The sequence below is a fragment of the Enoplosus armatus genome, chromosome 5 (genome assembly GCF_043641665.1).
Source record: "Enoplosus armatus isolate fEnoArm2 chromosome 5, fEnoArm2.hap1, whole genome shotgun sequence".
NCBI classification, from domain to species: Eukaryota; Metazoa; Chordata; class Actinopteri; order Centrarchiformes; family Enoplosidae; genus Enoplosus; species Enoplosus armatus.
In genome coordinates, this window is record NC_092184.1 from 320,169 (window position 1) to 343,836 (window position 23,668).

At 40.6% G+C, this 23,668-nt stretch overlaps 1 protein-coding gene across 1 annotated transcript in view; it reads left to right on the plus strand.

Annotated features, from left to right (window-relative positions):
- Positions 1–23,668, plus strand: part of LOC139284844 (unconventional myosin-XVIIIa-like) — a 156,053-nt gene that overhangs the window by 78,699 nt on the left and 53,686 nt on the right. The window contains exons 20-22 of the mRNA XM_070905181.1: positions 3,895–4,004; positions 9,230–9,295; positions 16,790–16,918. Coding sequence (XP_070761282.1) covers positions 3,895–4,004; positions 9,230–9,295; positions 16,790–16,918 — 305 coding nt within the window. The remainder of the gene's footprint in view (positions 1–3,894; positions 4,005–9,229; positions 9,296–16,789; positions 16,919–23,668) is intronic.

The following is a 23,668-nucleotide window of genomic DNA, read 5'->3' on the forward strand; positions in this document are numbered from 1 at the left end:
TTTTGAGTCATAGTCATTGCACCACTTACTGGACACAGGAAGTCTCGCTGTAAATCAGGAAGCTGCTGAACTGTACATTGTCCAATGTGCATCAAAGTATCAGAGTATTTCTACATGATCGTATTGAGTATTAGTCATAGCGCCAACAGGAAGCAAACCATATGATTATTATTGTTATTATTAGGGCCTGAGCACCGAGAATCGGTGCCAAAACCCTATTGAAATTCAAAAAATTCTTATCAGGGCCCGAGCAGGATAGTCCTCTCTCAGATTATTATTATTTTTCCTCCCCTTTAAACGCATTTTTGAGGGCCTAAACATGCACGGAAAGTCTGGGTCTCGCGCATGGATGTGGCAAAATGGCTCTAACGCGCCCCCTACAAAATTTTAAATAAGCAGCCCCTGTGATACGTTTCACCTAGATGCATGACATTTTGTATCATGCCAAGAAAAAAATATCTGGGAGCCACACCCTAAACCCAACAGGAAGTTCGCTATTTTGAATTTACTGTGCAAATTTTGGCTGATTTTACCCATTTTCATGCTTCCTACTTTAATGATCTCCTCCTAGAGAAAAGATCAGATTGATTTCAAATTTGGGCAGTGCCATCTAAAGACCTGCCTGATGAACAGTTGCATAAAGCTTGAGTTTTCGTGCAACTATATGGGCGTGGCGTGGCAGTCAATTTGTGTAACGCAAAAGTGCAACACCATAAATGAGGGATTTGGTAAAACTCAGATGTTTATTGTCTGATCAGCCCCAAACTTTACATGTTTGATAAGAGTCCCAGCCTGAACATATCTATATGCCAATATTGACTATTGGTCAGAGCGCCACCTACTGGGAACAGGAAATTACACGTTTTATACTTTGAAGTACTCCTCCTAGCATGTTGATCAGATCCACCTCAAAACTGTGTCAGAAAATCCTTAAGACCTTGATGATGCTTCACCGCAAAGATTGTTTTTCATCGAACGACGGTCCCGTGGCAGCATGGCAAATTTGCATGCTTCACCATGAAAATCTAAATTGCTATAACTCCACGTGGTCAGATCTTTTCCAAATTTCACACGTATGATGAGAGTCACGCCCTGAAGACATCCACAGTCCAATATTGAATCACAGCCATAGCGCCACCTGTTGGCGACAGGAAGTTACATGCCCTATACTTACTTACTTATACAAACTGCTCCTAGCAGGTTGATTGGATCCACCTCAAATTAGGTCAGAAAAGGCTCAAGATCTTGCTGATGCTCGACAACGAAGCTTTTGAGGTGTCTGCGGCAACGCATCATTCGCCATGAAAAACAATACAGTTTTTGAGGGGCTGGGGATGCTCCAAATGCCACGAAACTTTGCATGTGTGTTAGGGGTACAAAGTCCTATGTTTTATGGGTCTTGCGTATGGGTGTGGCAAAATGGCTCGATAGCGCCCCCCCACAAATTTTCAACGGAGCAGCCCCAGCAGCACGTTTCACCTAGATATATGAAATTTGGTAGGCAGATGTAACATCCCAAGACTTAAAAAAACCCTCATGGAGCCATAGCCTAAACCCAACAAGAAGTAAGCCATTTTGTATGAACTGTGAAATTTTAACCATTTCCAGGCTCCATACTGTAACGAACTCCTCCTAGAAATTTTATCCAATCGACTTCAAAATAAATGGAGAGCATGGAGAGCTGCCTTTTTTCCCTCCTCTGCTCCTCGCTGGACTGTTACAGTGTGTAACCTTCGTCTCCTCTTTCTCACGTCAGTAGACTTTATTTTGGTTCCAGCCTTCATCCCCTCATGGAGAATGTCAGGAATTCTACTGTGGGGTGCCACTGGGGCGCATATGGGGTTCTATACGTTATTACGCACGGCTCAGTGGCTGGGCGTGGAGCCCTTATTGTTTCTTCTTGTGAAGTGGGTGTGTTTGTGCTTGTGGTACCGGAGGGACCCAGTGAGTGCTTCGCCCCTTGCCCCCCCACACGTGCGTTTTGTTGGCGCATCTTACTATCTGGATAATGCGTTCTTTAAATAGCAGGAAAATACTGCGCCAGACTTGACCAGGTTTTTGTTGGTCAACGGTGCTATCACTGTCTGCTGCTTCAAGATAGCAATGCGCCAACAATGCTGCACCTCATTTTAAGACCAATACGCCCGTGGGTGCAAAGATACGCGCAAGTACATTTGCTAGTTACACAACATGGGCGCTGGGCATGATAACAACTGCGTCTGTTGGAAATTAGCAATGACGCTTGCGCTGCACTGTGCGTTGCTTTGCGCCGGGTGTAAAATAGGGCCCATAGAGTCTTGTTCAGTCTTACTAATCAGCAGTATTGTCCAAGTCGAACCAATTCTCCTCAAAAGCACAGTTGAGCAAATTATCCACTCCGACACTTCCTCTTGCCTTGACTTTTGCAAATCATTATTTATTTTTATTTTATTTTATTTTATTTTATTTTATTTTTTAGTGCAGAATGCAGGAGCAAGGCTTCTGACAAACATACAGATGGGTGACAAAATAAAGGAAAAACAAACAAAAGTGACTTTACTAGAGGGTGCACACCATTCTTCCAAAAGATATTCCCTCTTTTGGTGTTTTGATGATGGTGGTGAAGAGTGAACACATCAGACCACACTTCAGGTCTGTGAAGGCCACAGCCTATGATTCACTTCATTTTATACTCCGGCAATGATCCCCCGTGTCCTGTATGGAAGCATCGTGATTAAAAAATATGTTACTTGCAGTATTAGTAACATATTTTAAATCATATTAAAAGCCTTTCATTGATGTTAGCCCAAGGTTTTATTTATTTCAGTTCAGATCTGTTTTATGTTTAGTTTAGTATTTTATGTACCCGATTTTAATTAATTGTGGTGCTAAATTGTTTTCATTTTGCTTTTCCAAGTAAAGCACTTTGTAACTGTGTTTTGAAAGGTGTTATATAAGTTGTTATATTAGTTTACTATATTACTTTAATTAGTGACTGCATTTGTATGTTATGTAGCACTCATTTATTCAGGATTTTCCTTTAATTTGTCATCCATCCCCAGTCCTGACAGTATTACATTGGTTTACATTGTATTTCTGATCTTTCAACTCCACAAAGCAGTTCCACATATTACTCCAATTCATGTAGTTTTTATTTATTTTGTTTTAATTATTTTATGTTTGACCATTCCCTGAAATTATTGTTCATCATGGTATTATACACACATGGGAATAATTTTGTTGTGGTTATGAAAAGTGCTATAGAAATGAATTTTACTGACTTACAAGGCACTAAAAGTCAGGATATCTGTAGTTTTGAACGGGTTAGGGAAAACTATAAAACACTGATATATTCTCATGGTAATCATTAAACTTTGAGCTTAGCTTAGTTTAGTCAATTTTCTCTTTTATTGTTACTCTCGCTTAACCTGCTTTTATACTGTCTTTCTGATGATGTCAATAAAATATGAACTCTATACGTTCTTTCTTTTCTTGTCCAAATCATTTGAAACCAGTGATGAGTTTAACTTCCAGAAATAGAGAATCTGAAAGGATTCCAATAACTTCCGCCTGTTTCTGTTATTGTCAAAAGGACAAATTACTTTCTAATGTCTTTATTCAAAAGTGTATGCTTTTAGATCGTTTATCCCTTTGTCCCACTGTAAAAATCTCTTCTATAGGTATTCTTACTGTTCATGCCTTCCTAAAAGCTTGAGAAACCTCTGTAATCGTAATCATTTCCACCTGTCAAATCTTTACAACTTTGTCTTTTTTCTGTCTATTGAAGTGTTTTTGGTTTTTTTTGGGCTCCATTTCTACTGAACTTAAAAATTGACCATTGAGAGCTGTTGGCTCTCCGCTAGCTGCAGATGCTCCTCTAACCTCCTCTCTGTTCTGCTTTCCCTCTGCCCACAGGATACCCAGACCACATGGTGTTTTCTGAGTTTCGCAGGCGATTTGATGTCCTGGCACCACATCTGACCAAGAAGCACGGCCGCAACTACATTGTCACAGATGAGAAGAGGGTGAGTGTTTGACAGGGTTAGCCTGATAATTTGGAGTGCTGTATGTGTATGTGGCTGGACAGTGACTGCTGATATGACAGAAGCTACACTAACTTTTATGGGAGTCCCCACACTACTACATGCATTACTCAAAGGTATGATTTAGTTTGCCTGATGTCCAAAGCACAAGGCGCACTAGTTATTTTCTGCTGTACTTTTTCTGCCGTATTAGGGTGAATGATGATTCAGCAGCATTCACACTGTTGTAATCTTTTATTATTCCGTCATTTTTTGATTGACTACTACTTCTGCATACATTCAGCTACTTTAAATGGGACACAGTTTAAGCTTTATGCTTGAATTAATTTTTTTCCTAGTTATTATTCTCTCCCGCTTCTCCTCTCACACCGTCCCCAACACATACACAGAAAGATGCATCAAAACATGCAGAATGATCAAGAATGGTGTGCTATGACTTTTTTCAAAGATTTGCTGAAATCGCAAAAAAAAAAATTCTATTTCTATTTTACCTTGCTTATCCAGGGTTTTGGAAGTGCTAGTCTTGTTAAAACACCTGAATGATAACAATATCCTGTATAAACACCAATATAGATTTTGGCAAAATCACTCATAGGCCAAATCTTCACATCTTTGGACAATAATAGCAATTGGTATATTCTTGGATTTATCGAATTTTGATTAGGAGTTGATCATAAGATTCTCATTTCCAAACTTCACTGCTATGGCTTCTAGGGTGTTGTTATCAATTGGCTTGGTGAGTACCTTTTATTTATAAATGGTTGTATTTCTAACAGAGTCAAGCTATGTTGCAGGCCACTCATCTATATAAATGACTTTGCTTGGATGCTGGATTCTGCATTGCCCATTCTGTTCGCTGACGTAGCGAACAGTAACGTAGGAAGATTTACATATATTGCTAATTGGTGATTCTTTTTCTTTTTTAAGATATTATAGAATTAATCTTTGTTTATTTTTACTTTTCAAAAAATTTACGTCATTGATTTTTTTTCATTGGATTTTAATAACACACATTTCAGCACAAACACTTTCCTTAAGAAATTTTAGCCATCTTTTTATTGTTTTGTTTTGTTAAATGGATGCATGGGGACATAAAATCCAGGTCTCTGGATTTCTGACTGTTTAAACCAGCCTGCTCCTTAAAAGATGTTTTCCTTTTAGTAAAACATTGTTTAAAAAGTGAAAACAACAACAAGTTGTTGACAGAGTTTTACTGCCAAATGACTGATGAGTGAACCAATGCGCTCAACCCTGGTTTGTTTAGGAGATGGTTTGCTGAACCCTCTTTTGAGGGTTTGAGGATCCTCAAGAGGGGAAACATTCTCAGCAGCAACAATGTATACTTAATGTTGTAATAATTAGGAAATTATTCAGATTTAAAGGGGCACTCCACCTTTTTTACACATCAAGGTCATCTTACTCTTCGTGGTTAGTTCTACTCAGCCTTTCTTAGCTCTAGAGGAGCTTTGTCCTATAAACCCCCTCAAAACAATCTCAGTTTGAGTTTAGATACTACTGAATGCCTGCATTACAAACTGGAGGTGAGGTGTTTGAAAGACGTGACTGTTTACCAGGCAGGGAGGGTCTAACGAAGATATGCTATTGAGTTGCATTAAGGGAAATGTAGGATCCAGTGTTTTTTTAGATTTACTCCGTTATAGGGAGAAAAGTCAGGATACAAGGGTCTCTTGTAAGCCCTCCAATTTAATGGAGGTGCAATACTAAATCACAGAGTACCTCCTAAAAAATCCCAGCTACTTGCTAGCCAAATAAATTGATAGAATGTTGAAACTGTAAATTCTGGAGATTCAGTGTTTCTCTCCTTGCCCTCCACATTCTAATCTCCTGGTGTGAACAGAATCCCTTTATTCCTCTTCTCCTCCTGCTCTCCTCTCTCCGCTGTCCTCTTCCTGTTCCAAGAGCGCTCTTGTGTGTAATTAATTATGATTGCGCAGGCTGGCAGCATACGGCTACTGTACTGATTAATTACTGGCAGTGGGAAGAGCTCTTTCTTTCCTCCGCTCTCTCTACCTCTCCCCTCCCATTCCCTTGTCTCTTTCCACTTTTTTTTCTTGTCTCATTATCTTTCCATTCCTTTTGTATAGGAGGCAGAACAGTTTAGGAACATCCCTGAGCATATGATTAATGTCCTCTACATTCTGTTTATGCAGTATATAGCTTTGCACAAAGGCGCGATTAGCCTTTATTAGTAGGAGGTGTGGCTGCTAGAGGAAAAACATCTCTACATTAAGGCCTTCTGTACCTGATGTGCTAAAGTTTCTTGTCTTAAAAGGTAAAGGATGGCTGACATTTATGAATCTAAAAAGTATCTGATTGACCTGCCTGTTTGCGTGTGCCAGTTAAATGTGGAATATCAATATATTAGCCACTGTCAACAGGGAAGATTTAACTGGATATATTAGTGAAATCAAGCTCTGCTCTGCCACACCACAACACACTGGCAGTAAAGTGGCTCACAACATTCCTTGGAGATGAGCTTAGGGAAGATAGCCTACTCAAAAATAACTAATGGTACCCAATTCTCTGGGGAGTCTGGAATGAACAGCAGAGAAGAAAGTAAGCAAGGAAGATGGATGAAAGGAGGCAGTCTGAGACAGAGAAGGGCATATAATTGGAGAAATAATAAGAAAGAATTTGTTATCAGAGAAAGCGACCAAAAGAGAATATTTGCTTGTTGAGCCCGTCTGAAAAATGCCAAAAAAAAGCCCTCTCTTCCTGTCGCTGACAGCCCACTTCTGTCAGTTCCTTTTAATATAGCATGATGTAGCCATGATGTCAGTAGACAGATGGTGTACCTGCCAAGAGCTTTTCAGTCCAACCAGGCAAACAACAGAGAGGAAATCCACCACATCTTACAACATTCTTAGTGTTATAAGATGTGTCCTGTCCCTGCTGGAACCTCAGTGGAACGTGACATGTAAAGTTCTATGTGTATTATTATCATCATGTCTTACTATTATTATCCTGGTTTTCAGTGGGGAATTTCCTTGGTCTACATGCTTTGTAAGAATGTCTTTTAGACTGTTTTGTTTTTCCATAGTATGGGTCAAACCAGAAATGCTAAATCCTACAGTACACTTCCGATAATGCAACTTGATAGTGTCTTTTGTTAGACCCTACCTGTCTTGTAAAAGCCAACATTTTTCAAATTGCCGCCTTTCTGTTAAATGACTCTGACATTTAAAACTGGTGGAGTTTCCCCTCTTAGTGATGTTTGCGACCCCCTGACCTTTCCTCTGTCACATTTTCACTTTCACATTAATATTGAAATCTGATGGGCAGAATGCTACAAAGTGTATTGAGCACATTCATACTTCCCAGAGCACACATCCACTCCATGAGCTTTCCCCAAGTCAAAATGTCATCTTCGTGCAAAAAATATCTCAAAATCTTATTGACAGGTTGCCATGAAATTTGTTTAAATGTCCGGGGAAATTATATCATTGCCATTGATTCTAAATGTGATCTATTTCCATGTTGTAGCAGGACATCAGAAAGAAAGTGAGCAAATTCTGGTTTATTTTCATTTGGATTGTATATTCATAGTTTTGTTCATCATTCCCATCTGTAATAACATTGTACAAGTTTGGGGCAAGAAACATAAGCAGTCAGATAATCATAGAAGTTTTAAACAAACCCTCAGTTTGTCAACCTTGTCTGTCTGATCTGTGAATCGTCCTGCTGGACCTGGTCAACAGCCTTGCAACAGTGTACGGGACCATTTGTAGATGGTCCAGAGACGACTTGCTAAAGCAGGAGTAAAGGGAATTGTGGTAATTTAACTGGGATGATATAAAAGTGTTAATGACCATCTCTAGCTCAGACCAGAGTTTGGCAATGTTTCTTAGATGGAAGAAACATGTCAACGATTTGATATGTTAATCGAAGTTCATAGCCTGATCAAATATAACACAGAGGTTTCTAAGATTGGACTGTACAGATAAAGAAAGCGAACCAATACTCTTTGAACGGAGACCAGATTGGAATTTATCTAAAATGTTGTTTGCAGTCAAGGCAGTAGTGAGCTGTTTGGCAACAACTTTCTTTTTTGAGATGAAAGGCAGCTTGAATATAGGCCTATAGTTTATGGGAAGGGATGGATCAAGGTTAGTTTTTTGGTTTTTTTTTCAGAAGAGGCTGAACAACTGCATGTTTAAAAGAAGATGGGACCAGATTGCAGTGAGTTATTTATAATAACAGATGTAAATGATGGACAAAACCACACAATAAGACCCAAGTTAATAATGATAAATTGGTGGATGGCATGGTGGCGCAGTGGTTAACACTGTCGCACAGGAGATAGAGCAGGGTAGAGCGGGTTGAGCAAGACACTGACACTTTGGGAACGAATATGGTGATGGCTTTATTGGTTGGACTTTTTATTTACACCCACTAGCCAGGAGGTAGCAGTACATTCATGGGATTCTTAACATGATCAATTGGATATTTATCGTATAATCCTTCAGATTTTCATCATATCCAACCCCATATTGATACTTAATTGTTACTGGTGGAGTCTGTCTCTCCCATATGGGATTTAAATTGCTTACCCATGCACAAGGGATTCACAAAAAGGTGCATGCATGTACTGGATGTGACGCAGAAGACAATAGCAGTTCCTCTTCTGGACTTATATTTAAAGACATTATTTATTACCATTAGTAACAACAGGTGTTGCCAAATCAGCCAAATCTTAAGAATTATCATGTTATTTAAATGTCCCTTGGCCTTTTCTGTAGCACCACCCCAGGACACCTCTGAGAACAGTCAAATTCAACACTTTCCTACTTATCAAATGTGTCTTTGTAGCCCAGTTGTAACAAATTATATTGAGATTCTTAATCCTCAATCTCAGCATCAGCCCTCAAAAGCCTCTGAGTTATGCCCCAGCAACCAAACAGTCTGCAGTTTGTCTTCTAAAGGTTGAGTTAACACAATAGATGAAACCTGACAGAAAAGGGACTTGAGAAGCTTCTCTCTCTGACTTGTTTTGTGCTTTCACGTCCCTCAAGGCAGATCGGGGTTAGGTGTGTGTGTTTGTGTTAGATGGTGTTAAGGGGGAATGGTGTTTGTTGCTATGGCATTGAGGTCATGTGATCACGTAGAGGTAAGGCCCGGAACAAACCATGTTTTTTTGTTTTTTTTTGTTTACCTGTCTACTGACTGTTTGTTCTGCTGGTTTCCAGGCAGTGGAGGAGTTGCTGGAGTCCTTGGAACTGGAGAAGAGCAGCTGCCACATGGGGCTGAGCAGGGTGAGTGGAGTCACACACATGCACATTCACACTTTTCGGCTCATTATACATATAAGTTACCATTTAATCCTGTAACTTTTGGAAATCGTCGCCATGGTCTTTATTAATCTTAACTGCAGAGAGAAGCCTTTATTTGAAATTGGTGTATATTAGAGTTGTTACTAGTATATTTTATCATATTTTACATTCTTTGTTAAGATACTGTCAGTGAAATTTAACACTTCCTGCATCGACATTTATGTTATAAGCCTTACAGCATCTCAAAGGATATAATCCCTCCCTCACCTGGTAGGCTTTTAATGTCAAACATGCACAAAATGTTGAGTTTCTTTGACGCTTTACAACGATCAAAAGAATAGCAAAGCTGAAGCGAATGGAAATATTAAGTGAATAAAAACAGAAGGATATCACATTGAAAGCCTTATAGCATCTCAGAGGATAGAATCCCTCCCTTTACTGGTAGACTTTTACTGTCAATCATGTGCTGGTAGTGTTGAGGCAAATTTATCATGTGAACTATTATAGTACAAATTTTACCCAGCCTTCATTAGGGACCGGCCTCTTTTTCTTTCTACAGGCAATATTTGAATACTGGTTTTCATTTGAGAATTCATGGCATTAACATTAAACCCAAGTCCTTTCCCTTACCTGCCTTCAACCAATACTCTAGTTTTATTTTTAACCTTAAACCTCAACCCTAGGAGTTTAAAAAATATCAGTGCCAGTGCATACATATTTACAACTCAGTTCAGAGGTCTCTCCTTAAATTTACAACTAACCCTTTATAGGAATGAGTATTCACAATGTCACTTTCTCCAAGCCCCCTTGTGTTTTTTTAAAAACATAATCCTTTCTTTGGACATTATAACTTACAGGCAGTTGCCAGTTCATTGCAGGACATAAAATACTCCACGTTTCACATGAAATCAGGCAAAAGCTGTGGCTCTCTGGGGCAGCCTGTACTCACCAGACATTTTTGGCAGCCATCAAGGACAGTCTTGGCTTTAAGTCCCAACATCTTTTCACTCTGTGACACTCTCAATTACACAGATAATTAGAAAGTGTTTTCCACCTTTCTATCAAAAGGTGTGGTGGGCATAGAGAATTCAGTGCTGCAGTGAGTAGTCTTCACGCTTCCAGTCTCACCTTCACTAGTCCTGGTGTGTTTTGTTTTTGAATCTTTTTCTTTTTATGGGGAGGAGCTGATCTTTGTGGCTCTCTGTATCTGTGACCCTTGCCAACAGCAGTCAGACACTGCCAGACTCCAACTCTGTGAGAAAAGACACAGCTAATCACAACGAAAAAGACAGGCTGATGGTTTTGTTAATTAGATCTGTGAGTGTCTGTGGAATAAAGAGTGTGTGCCTTTAGCTGTCAATTAGAGAAGTTTCTTGGCAGATATTGCAGGGAGTTTAACCTTGCCTTAGTGTTGGTGCGTGCCAGTCTATACTTGGCCTGCTACTTTTCCCAAGTTCAGATAAAGTTCCAAATCAGAACTTTTTTCTTCTCTGGTGTTCATATTACTAATGTTACTAATGCTGCTTGTTTCACATTATTTTTACTGGCAGACAAGACACACACAGGTCCAATCAACCCACTTGGGAGGGCAGCATGCCACCAACCCACACACCCACTTACTCTGTCTAGTTATAATGTGTACCTCATGCAGTGTGGAAATAATGAATAAATGAGCTGCATCAAAGTGGAGAAAACCATATTTTGAATACACTAGCTTTACATTAGTCACATCTTCTTGTACAGTTGTACTATAGGGAACTGCCAAGTTGAGTTGGGCAGCTTGTTAAAATTTGTTAAAAGTTGACAATATGAAAATGATTTACTGTCAATTCTCTGTCAATAAGGTACATTGCTTGAAAGTGGTGTAACAACGATTCACATCCCAGAATTAATACTATTCCCAACCAGTTATATGGGGGTCCTTTAGGAACAGGCAGCCCATTTGTAAAAATACAGGGTTTGTTGGTCAAGGTGTGAAAAAAGGCAGGATTTTAGTTTCTCTTTCAAACTGAGTGCAACACCATGAATGTTTTTGAGGAGCAACTGTCCATATGTGTACACCAGAATTCCCCTTTGTACAGTTCATTGGGACAAGATTGCAAAGATGCAAAAAAGACTTGGAGTTCTTGTAGAGAGATTGGGGAGGGGTTTAGGTGCAGACCTAAACCGCCTGGAATTACAGCTCTTTAATATGTAGCCGCCTCTTTTTCAAGGGACCAAAAGTAATTGGACAATTGACTCAGAAGGCTGCATGGGCTCGTCCCTCATTAACCTGTCATCAATTAAGCAGTTAAAAGGTCTGGAGTTGATTCCAGGTGAGGCATTTGCATTTGGAAGCTGTTGCTGTGAACCCACGACATGAGGTCAAAGGAGCTCTCAATGGAAGTGAAACAGACCATCCTTAGGCTGAAAAAAAAGATGGCATTTCTGCCATCAGAGAGATGGCAGAAATGTTAGGAGTGGCCAAATCAACAGTTTGGTACATTCTGAGAAAAAAAGAGCGCACTGGTGAGCTTGAGAACTCAAAAAGGCCTGGATGTCCACAGAAGACAACGGTGGTGGATGATCGCAGGATCCTTTCCATGGTGAAGAAAAACCCCTTCACAACATCCACCCAAGTGAAGAACACTCTCCAGGAAGTAGTGTATCAGTATTTAAGTCTACCATAAAGAGAAGACTTAATGAGAGTAAATACAGAGGGTTCACCACAAGGTGCAAACCATTAATCAGCCTCAAAAATAGAAAGGCCAGATTAGACTTTGCCAAAAAATATCTGAAGAAGCCAGCCCAGTTCTGGAACAGCATTCTTTGGACAGATGAGACTAAGATCAACCTGTACCAGAATGATGGGAAGAAGAAAGTATGGAGAAGAATTGGAACAGCTCATGATCCAAAGCACACCACATCTTCTGTAAAACATGGTGGAGGCAGTGTGATGGCATGGGCATGCATGGCTTCCAATGGCACTGGGTCACTAGTGTTTATTGATGATGTGACAGAAGACAGAAGCAGCCGGATGAATTCTGAAGTGTATAGGGATATACTTTCTGCTCAGATTCAGCCAAATGCAGCAAAGTTGATTGGACGGTACTTCACAGTACAGATGGACAATGACCCAAAACATACTGCGAAAGCAACCCAGGAGTTTTTTAAGGCAAAGAAGTGGAATATTCTGGAATGGCCGAGTCAATCACCAGATCTCAACCCGATCGAGCATGCATTTCACTTGCTCAAGACAAAAGTTAAGGCAGAAAGACCCACAAACAAGCAACGACTGAAGACAGCTGCAGTAAAGGCCTGGCAAAGCATCACAAAGGAGGAAACCCAGCGTTTGGTGATGTCCATGGGTTCCAGACTTCAGGCAGTCATTGCCTGCAAAGGATTCTCAACAAAGTATTAAAAATGGACATTTTACTTATGGTAATGTTAATTTGTCCAATTACTTTTGAGCCCCTGAAATGAGGAGACTTTGTATAAAAATGGTTACAATTCCTAAATGTTTCATAGGATATTTTTGTTCAACCCCTTGAATTAAACCTGAAATCCAATGTGGTGGCTTGCAGAGCCCAAATCATGAAGATTGTGTCACTGTCCAAATATTTCTGGGCCTAACTGTATATCACACTAAATCACAACGCAAGTTAGACATTAGGATGTTCCGGGCCTTTGCTTGAGGACATTTTCTCTAACTGGACCTCTTCGAATTTTAGTTGAATACCCCTGTTCTACAGGCTGGCAGATGACCCACCTCTCACTGCCAAACTGCCCCTGTGGTTCACTGCCAACTTGTATGTGGCTACATCAATATCATCGAGCCATCCCCACTCTGACAAATGGGTCTCCAAGGAGCACAGCAGTTCATGTTAACCAGATGTGTTATTTCCTTCCAAGGCTAGTCCAAGGCTCCGGAGGAGGATTTATTCATGGTTGTTGAATCCATGTATATGGAGGAAAAAAAAGTTTATTTTTGTTCTGTTCATAACTTAATCATTTGTCCTTTACTAGAAATATATATATAACAAAATATCTAGTCTCATTACTAGACCTGGGTATCATTTGAGATATACTAGTGCCGTACCTGAGTTTCCATACTGATACCAAACCAATTTTTTTTTTTCCCTTACTGACAAATGTATTTTTAATCAATAAACAAATAAGTAAAAGCTTCCTCTTTGGAGAAACAGCCAGGCTCACTTCACCTACTGATATCATATTCCTCCTAATCCAGGCTGTTTTCCAACAGCAGCACAAGTAGACCACACAACTCTGGCTGCCAACCTCTGTCTTCACTTAGTGCTGCATACCTTTGAGTCATTAATCACAACTCATAGGGCCCTATCTTACACCCAGTGTCACTGCTAGTTTCCAACCGATGCAGTTGTCATTTTCATGGACAACGTGACCATGTTGTGTAAGTAGCACATGTATTTGCGCCCATCTGTGCGCCCATGGGCGTGTTGGTCTTAAAATGAGGTGTGGACAGGCTCATTGTTGGCGCATTGCTATCTTGAGGCAGCAGAAAGTAATGGCGCCATTGACCAAAAACCTGGTCAAAGTCTGGTGATATTTTCCTGCTATCTAAAGGATGCATTATTTAGATAGTAAGATGCGCCTACACAACGCGTATACACTCTTGTTTGTCATACACACTTGTTACCAGGGGTTAAGGTAGGATTTGTTATGTGTGTGTCAGTCTATATAGACCCTCACTGGCTCAGTAGATATTCAGGGCTGACAAACAGTCATTTTAACTGTTCCAGCACTACAACAGCAGGGCTACGACACACAGGTACCCACAAAGAAACTCTCTCAAAGGGGAATAAACATGCTTCTAGTGACTGTTTAAGCACTGCCGGACTCTTTGACTTTCCAGCAGAGACACAGCTCTGTCACATTGCTATTGTGCACACACACACACACACAGCATACACACACACACTTTAAAAAAAATAATCTACTCAAAGTTTGAGGCTGGACTTACTCTGCAGTTGTAATAGGGCCTTTGTTTTTTTCAACTTAGTATGGCCTGCTTGGACACCATTTGATTACCATTATCAATCCATCCATTATCGATACCTGCATGGCCTGTGCAGGGGCTGGAGCCTATTCCAACTCACATTGTGCAAGAGGTGGTCACAACCATTTCCACTTAAGGGCAATTTAGAATGTCCGATTAACCTTAACTGCATGTCTTAGGACATTGAGAGAAAACCCACGCAGGCACAGGCAGAACATGCAAACAGAGAAGCCCTAGCCGGCTGGAGGATTCATGCTGTCGAACTGTATGGCGACAATGCTAACCATTGCATGACTGGGCTTACCCTGATTTGATTGCCAGTATGTGCCTCCCATTAGGCACATACTGGCAATTAAATCATCATAGTAGAAACACCTACTATTTGGGTGGACTGTCAAGGGAAGGGATTGTTAAATGGACTTGGTGTAAGCGCATAAAATGCTTGCAGGCAAGTATTTATTGCACAGTACAACATTTTTTTATAGTGGTGAAGTTACAAGGTCCGCATGACATCTAAATAACAACCTTAATTCCTAGCCATACTCCAAGCCATACCTTCTCCTTTACTCAGTTTTGAAAATTAAAGAGTTAGGAACAGTCCCATCCACTGAAGGACAACGTGTCACTCAAACTCTGCTTAATGAATCTACTTCCACAAAGAGCTTCCAGCTAATTCAGGCCTGAGGAACAGAGCAGGTCTGTCCCCAGACACAAATTATCAAGAAGGCGTTAGGGGCATTATGATACAGCCTTTTACAGGGGGTCAGTGTCAGCCTGTCGTGATGCTTTACAGTCAAAAATGAAATTGTGCTCTCATTGGCATTCAGGAAGTAGCAAAGGAGATGAAAGACACAGGAATCTTTCCGGACAAGACTGTAATGATCAATCTTAGAAAATCGCTGAGATTGTTCCTCTGAACAGGGAAGAAATTTGACAACTAACATGAGCACTAAGCAGCACTGAATATAAATGTTAAAGTAACAAAAAGACAAATGTGCATTCTTCCCATTTAGCAGGTGGCATATTTACCATGATTAAACAATGATCTCCTGCCAGCATGAACAGGTCTGTAGTTTGTCAGTTGGCTCCAATGTAAGGTCATGTTCAGATACAATAAACAAAGACATGCACACTGCTGAGCCCATGTCACTTATTGTTCGCCATTAGACAGATGATCTGCATGGTATCTCGTCAAACATTTAACTATTTTCAAATTGTTTTACTTGGCTCTCTTTGGCACAAAAATGCCACTAAGCTGCAGTGCTCCCCCAGCCCTTTCTAAGCGCTAGGGAGTCTCATCCTTTCAATAAAATACAATAAGTTCATATGTTCGTGTGTTACAGAGCATTTTTCCTGCATAATTTACTGGCAGGGCTGTCAGCCAACATTTTGAGCATACTGGGCGGCAGTAGACAAAGCTCTGCCGGAGTCAGATGTGGTTCAGGAGTAGTCTAGTAAGCGGAAATGAGACGCAAAACACCCAAACCCATTGTTTGCTATGTAAGCGTTCACACCAATGGGGTCTTGATGCCCATCTTTGTCGGATCACGCAATATGCTGCTGTCTGATTTCGCAGCATCGATGTTAACTTAATAAAAGCAGCAATTTATAACATTCTCTTCCTGGATTGGTACATCCCTACTACGTCTTCTTTCCGCATGATGCATTTAATGTAACCCGTTTAAAATTGCTGATGTGTGTTACCACTTAAGAATACACTGCACATCTTTATGAAGTAGGAAAAAAAATAAAGAAAAAATGTATTAAAAATAAATCAGACATGGTATCCTTACTCAACTCAGATGCTCCAATATTAAAGGACCCTGATCTAGATAAGGACAGCCCTAGTTTTCACATAACGACAAAAAAATGTCAATAACGGAGCCGTCGCTTAATGGCCCCTGGACCCCCCTCTATGCCCGGTGGGCCCATCTGATGATTCATCCATGGTTAACACCACCAGTTATGTTTTCAGAAGAAATCAGGCAAGCTTGTTTTTACAGGGTTACAAAAACTCCTTCTATAGTTGTTGATTGCTTCAGAAGTTTATACTCTACATTTTCTTCAAATCTAATCAAGTTTCAAGTTTTTTATGTCACATCATTATGCAGTGAAATGCTTTGTTGCCCCCTTCAGTACTGTGCTTGAAATAATGAAATATCAAATATTCAACATATCAATATATATCAACATGGAGCTTAGCTCTTTAAAATAATCATTCTTTTAAACATATAGGAGTAAGTAAGTTATGTATGTAATACGTTTTACAATAACTTGCTCAACATGTACATGACTGTGCAAGTCATGCAAAGTTTGAAGTTTTTGTTTACCCAAGTGGAAGTTAAGAACAATTTTTTCCCTAACTGACAAATGTGTGCAGTTGTATGTGGCCATGTGCCCCTACCTTCAAGAAAAGAAATGTGTGTAACTTTGTCTTAACTCTCCCTCTCCTCCTGCAGGTGTTCTTCAGAGCGGGGACTTTGTCCAGGCTTGAAGAGCAGCGGGACGTTCAGACCAGGAGGAACATCTCTCTGTTCCAAGCTGCTTGCAGGGGATACCTGGCCAGACAAGCCTTCAAGAAGAGGAAGGTAAGACGTAGTGGTGTAGCAATATTAGGTTTCATATTTAAGGCAACACTAAAAGTATGGCCTAAATACAAGGTAGTACAAAATGAAGTGGTGGGATGACCCTCAACAGAAATAATCAATATGTTAATACGGGGCACCACCCTAAAAAGGGCAAATTATAGCAAATTGATTAATTCAGTCTCAGTCTAAAAGGTTGCTACGGCGTTCTTGACTCGTCTACAGTGACTGTAATACTTCATACACACAAACCATGTGATTAGTTCTTTATAATTGAAATATTAAATAAACTACTAACTAGAAACACACAACTACTACGACTAAACATAAAAATATAAAAATTAATAAATGCAACCATGAATCAATACCAAGAATACAGTGATGACCAATTAATAATTAAATCATGAATACAACGACAGACAATTAATGTATGAAATGAGGACCATTTTTTACAGGATGACGCAGTGAATGATTATTTTGGCAAGATGTACTAAATTTGGGTAAACACAGGAAACACTAAGTGTATAACGTTAAAATTGACCAGTGAAATCACCTTAATGCACCGTTCAGCAGCTGAGAGGTTACTGAGAAGCAGAGGGAAATATTTTACGATTCCATATCATGATTGTAGTGAAGGGAGATCGTACTCCCTACATCAGGGGTCTCAAACTCAAATTACGTGGGGGCCGCTGGAGGCAGAGTCTGGGTGAGGCTGGGCCGCCAGGTATTCCACAAAAAAAGCTTTGCTAAAAAAAAATCCAAACTTCTCAAACTACATTACTAACAGTTATTTAACTTCAATGGGTTCTTCTGAACATGAACGTTCCTTCTTAACATGGCGTCTCTTGCCTGCTCCTTGCTGCCAGAAACCTGGCAGCGCTTCCTCTCACATAGCTGAGCCGAACAGAACAGCCCGGTAGCAGTCGCCTTTCTTTTTGTCTTTCATGATGATATGACCATCATGACATTTGTAGATGGTAGAAAGTACCGGGTTAGTGAGCGCAAAAAAATTCAAGAATTCTACCGTGCTGTTGTTGTTGTTGTAAACGTCGTCATAGAAACAAGTGAAAGCATGAAGCCGGGACAGTGGGACACCATTATCCCATGGAAGCGTTATTTACTGGCTTTTATTTTCTATAATAACTCCATGGATGCAGCAGGAGCATAGCAGCGTTGTCTAATCAAATATGTCGTGTGGCACAGCAGCAGGTACGCCTGGTTCTGTTTCATTAATGTCACACACTGTGGAATCACATGTACGAGCCTCATTTGCTGTCACACAGCGCGCCAAACATGGATGTAAAGGTCTTTTAAGGTCCGTTTGTACGTCTGCTCTACTCATTAGACCTCAGTGAGAATTACGCACAGGTTCTCCAACAGCTGATCAGTACGCACAGCTGCTGTGGATATTTGGGGCGACTTTACCCAAAATTCATCACGTGTTTCTGCAAACCGTCACCACTGTAAAGCGTCAGTCATCATTATTAAACATCAGAAGAACGATAAGTGATGTATTGACAGAGCTCGTGTTGAAACGGACTTTACAAAGTGCTTCACAATAATTAAACTAAGTGATCATTAACGGGGAGATGATGCTCAAATTAAAAGAATAATGCTTTATTAAGGTTTAATAATGCATCTTTGAATTTTACAGAAAGCTGTGTAGCAAAAATAACAACACAATCTACCGTGAGGTGCGCACATTCTCAGCGCACATTGGACGAACAAAAATCGCGGGCCGCACTAACATTAAACTTTTATATCAAGGTGGGGGCCACAAAATATTGTCCTGCGGGCCGCAACTGGCCCGCGGGCCGCGAGATTGAGACCCATGCCCTACATCAACCCCACTATCACAGGAAAAGTAAAGTTTCACCTGGTGGTTCAGACAGCCAGTGAAGTTGTTGCGCCGGAAGGGGGGAGGAAGACGCATGTCGTTTCTCTGTGGGACAGCTTTCTGGGGCTCGATCAGGCATCTTCGGCTGTGCTCATTCCCCCCCAAATGCATGGACCAGTTTTTCTGCATCTGTTGGAGATAGGATCTTCCGGATTTTTGCAATGTTACTTAGGTGAAAAAAGGCAGTCCTTGAAGTTTGTTTTATGTGAGAGTTAGGGGACATGTCCTGATCAAAGACAACTCCGAGATTACTCAGAGTGGTGCTGTAGGCCAGGGAGTACTGGAGTACTAACTTAGATACTGTGTTTCTGAGGTGTTCAGGGCCAAGAACAATAACTTCTGTCTTGTCCAAGTTCAGCATCAGATAATTGCAGGTCATCCAGTTCTTTATGTCTTTAAGGCATGCTTGGAGCTTAGCTAACTGATGAGGTTCTTCTGGCTTGATCGATAGATATAACTGGGTATCGTCCGCATAGCAATGACAATTTATGGAGTGTTTTCTAATAATATCTCCTAAAGGAAACATACACTATATTGCCAAAAGTATTGGCTCACCTGCCTTGACTCGCATATGAACTTAAGTGACATCCCATTCTTAATCCATAGGGTTTAATATGACGTCGGTCCACCCTTTGCACCTATAACAGCTTCAACTCTTCTGGGAAGGCTTTCCACAAGGTTTAGGAGTGTGTTTATGGGAATTTTTGACCATTCTTCCAGAAGCGCATTTGTGAGGTCACACACTGATGTTGGACGAGAAGGCCTGGCTCTCAGTCTCCGCTCTAATTCAACCCAAAGGTGTTCTATTGGGTTGAGGTCAGGACTCTATGCAGGCCAGTCAAGTTCATCCACACCAAACTCTCTCATCCATGTCTTTATGGACCTTGCTTTGTGCACTGGTGCACAGTCATGTTGGAACAGGAAGGGGCCATCCCCAAACTGTTCCCACAAAGTTGGGAGCATGGAATTGTCCAAAATCTCTTCGTATGCTGAAGCATTCAGAGTTCCTTTCACTGGAACTAAGGGGCCAAGCCCAGCTCCTGAAAAACAACCCCAAACCATAATCCCCCCTCCACCAAACTTTACACTTGGCACAATGCAGTCAGACAAGTACCGTTCTCCTGGCAACCGCCAAACCCAGACTCGTCCATCAGATCGCCAGATGGTGAAGTGCGATTCGTCACTCCAGAGAACGCGTCTCCACTGCTCTAGAGTCCAGTGGCGGCGTGCTTTACACCACTGCATCCGACGCTTTGCATTGCACTTGGTGATGTATGGCTTGGATGCAGCTGCTCGGCCATGGAAACCCATTCCATGAAGCTCTCTACGCACTGTTCTTAAGATAATCTGAAGGCCACATGAAGTTTGGAGGTCTGTAGCGATTGACTCTGCAGAAAGTTGGCGGCCTCTGCGCACTATGCACCTCAGCATCCGCTGACCCCGCTCCGTCATTTTACGTGACCTACCACTGTTATAATACCACTGACAGTTTACTGTGGAATATTTAGGAGCAAGGAAATTTCACAACTGGACTTGTTGCACAGGTGGCATCCTATCACAGTACCACGCTGGAATTCACTGAGCTCCTGAGAGCGACCCATTCTTTCACAAATGTTTGTAGAAACAGTCTGCATGCCTTGGTGCATGATTTTATACACCTGTGGCCATGGAAGTGATTGGAACACCTGATTTCAATTATTTGGATGGGTGAGTGAATACTTTTGGCAATATAGTGTATATAAGGTGAATAGTATTGGTCCAAGCACAGAACCGTGTGGAACTCCATGACTAACTTTGACTCTTATGCTGACTCACTAAAAGTCAGCATAAGAGTCAAGAGTAAGAGGTCCGCGTAAGAGCTGTAAGGGCATTAGGAGTCAGGTTGTCCAGGTAACAAGTGTGCCAGAGGGAAGAGAGTGATCTTTGGGGTCTCCTGCTTTGTAGTCTTGACCCTGTAAGGGTCGGCAATGTCCGAGGTGAATGGTGCGAAACTTCACCCACCCAAGATCTATTCTTTCTTAACTATTTTAGTTGTTCCAATTTCTTTAATGAGAATAAATTCAAGTAATTAAGTTTATCACATGTCTAATGCTTCCATGTTAAAAGTTGGCCTACTCAGTTGTTGAAAGGTACCAAACACCATATATAAAGACAGTCATGGACTGTAGTCATAGTGTTAATCTAGGTTAATCCAGGTTAACTGTATAAATGGCAATTTATACAAGATCTAATTCATAAACATATTCACCAATTATGTCTGTATACATGCCTATGTGTACATATATGAAATGCACCTTACGTGAATAAAACATAATGAATGAAATGGTAAAATAAATCCAGTACATGTCAGTATTCCTTGTAGCTCAGGAATGTATCTTTACCTTCTCTTTCTCTTCCTGAGAGAAGAGAAAGGGAGGGGTTTTGAAAGGGAGCACACAAGCTGCAAACATTGTGTCTGTGTGAATCTGTAAACAATTGGTTAGTTCAGTTTTGTTATAACAACAAGTGACACATAAACTTACTCCATGCATATAGATCTCTACATGTGTGTATCTATATATGGGTATAGCAATAAACTAAAATCAACACTTGTTGGTTCCTTATCTCTGAAAAGAGGAGGGGGTCATGCAGAAGAGGGGGGCTAGCAGACGCATCTGCACTCTGGGGGGATGTGAGACTTGGCATTTTAACTTACATTTAATTTCATTACAAGCTATGAATTAGTGTACATTACATGTTGCATTACAAAGTCAGTTTCTTTGTTCTTTTATGAGTTCTTGATGAACTGAGTCTGCCAAAGTCCTGGAATGTGTGGCAAATTGTCACTTAACTTCTATTAGTGTCCACCTCTTGAGGTCTGCTTTATGACCTAGATATCGTTTAAGACAGGGTGTTTGGGGAAAATTCATCTTTGAGTCTTAACAGACTCTTGTTTTCCTGACCCAGAGAGGCCAGGTGGACAACACTTCAGGGAAGGTTCATTCCTTCTCAATGAATAGATTAGTCATTATTCAAATTATTCATCATCACCTTATCACGCTACAGTGGGTGGGATCACTTAAAGAGATGTGAAGGGTGTTGGAGTTTTTCATTGTAGTCTAATATTCTACTGATTACTAATTTATGACTAATAATTTTGCTCTTAAATATATAATATGGGCTTTAATAGTACTAAAATTCCTCCTTATGACGTATTAAAGTAAGAACCCTGTTTGGATCACTGTTTTTTTTTATGCACACGCACGAGTGTGCAAGAATGTTTGTTTACAAGAAATCTCCGCAGGCAACCCTTGATTACACAATCTACCTAAACTACATTGGCTGTGACCAGTTTCCAGCTTTGAAGTTGATCACTGTTACCTTGTATTTCATATTACAACTTACAACATAGACGACTTGTTGCTTCTTTTCAGCTGACCTCAATCCTGACGAGGGCATTGCACACACAGACTTTATGCTATGCTCCATAGCCCCAACCCCTTTTTGCACAACCACCCGCACCAACCAATCAATGCCAACTCTGTTCGAGGTCAAGCTGGAAGAAATGCTGTCAGGCTATGATCCCTGGTCCTGGTGGTGGCTTTATTCTGTGTTAAAGTGTGTTCTGAAGACCATCATGCCATTTCAGCTTTATTGGACAGTTCACAGTGAAATGAAAAGGAGTTCAAACCCAAGGAGATCCATTCGCGTAGCCAAATTAGCTTTTTGGGTGCTTTACAAGTTGCCCTTCTAAAGGATTGTGTCTTTGCCATTTCCTTCTCTCTGCACACCGTTGGTCTGGTGTGTGTGTGTGTGTGTGTGTGTGTGTGTGTGTGTGTGTGCGTGTGCGTGTGCATGTGTGTGTGTGTTGTTCCACCAGAGTGAGTCTGAGAAGTGGAAAACATTGCTGTCGTGTGCTGACTGACTCTTGAAGTTGCCAGTGGGGATCTGTTGACTTTCTGTGTGGTGTTACTTCACAGAAGCTTTGATGTTGATTGTGGAAGTTGTCTCATGTGAACGCACAGTTCATTTGGTGTTTTTTTTATATCTTGTAAATGTGTGTGTGTGTGTGTGTGTGTGTGTGTGACTGGGTGAAGATTAAGCTTTGGATTCTCCTTTTCAGTACCATTTCAGTTTATTCTTACTTGCTGCACTAGGCTCAGGCCTGCCAAACAAAATTACCTTTCAAGGGCATTTGGGTTATACTTCACCACTCTCTCTCCCCTGAAGGACGCAGTTTTAGCCTCATCTCTTGGGATAAATAGAAATCTCATGTAATTGATGTAGTTTGGAATTGGGCTCATTCCTTTGTGACTGTTGTAAGCAACTAGCTGCAAATGTGCATTTTGTAGAGATTCTGGCAGAGTCTCGGACTTGGTTAGATCTCAAATCAGAGAAGACGAAAGCATTCACACTTAGTGGCTTTTCTATTGCACATATACATGCCTCTGTAAAGTAATTTTCTTCTCAAGGGCTCAGTGGATTGAGAAACTGAGATTATTTATTTATTTATTTCTTTGATAGGGACAGAGCACGTTAATGAACATTAGTATAACAATACAATATAAGATGTAACTATGCGGAGTTAGCAAGAATGCAAATTTACATCCATAGTCCCTAGGCAGGTAACAAAAACATTACATATGACAATATACAAATGCACAATACAGAAAAAGACAAAGTACATTGTGCAACATGTCAAGTGATCACAGTTCTGGTTCATCTTAAGCCATTGTTTAAGATTCAATTCACTTTTATTTATGTAGCGCCAAATCATAACAAAAGTTATCTCTTGACACTTTACAAATAGAGCAGGTCTAGACCGTACTGTTTATAATATTATTACAGAGACCCAACTGTTCCCACCATGCGCAAGC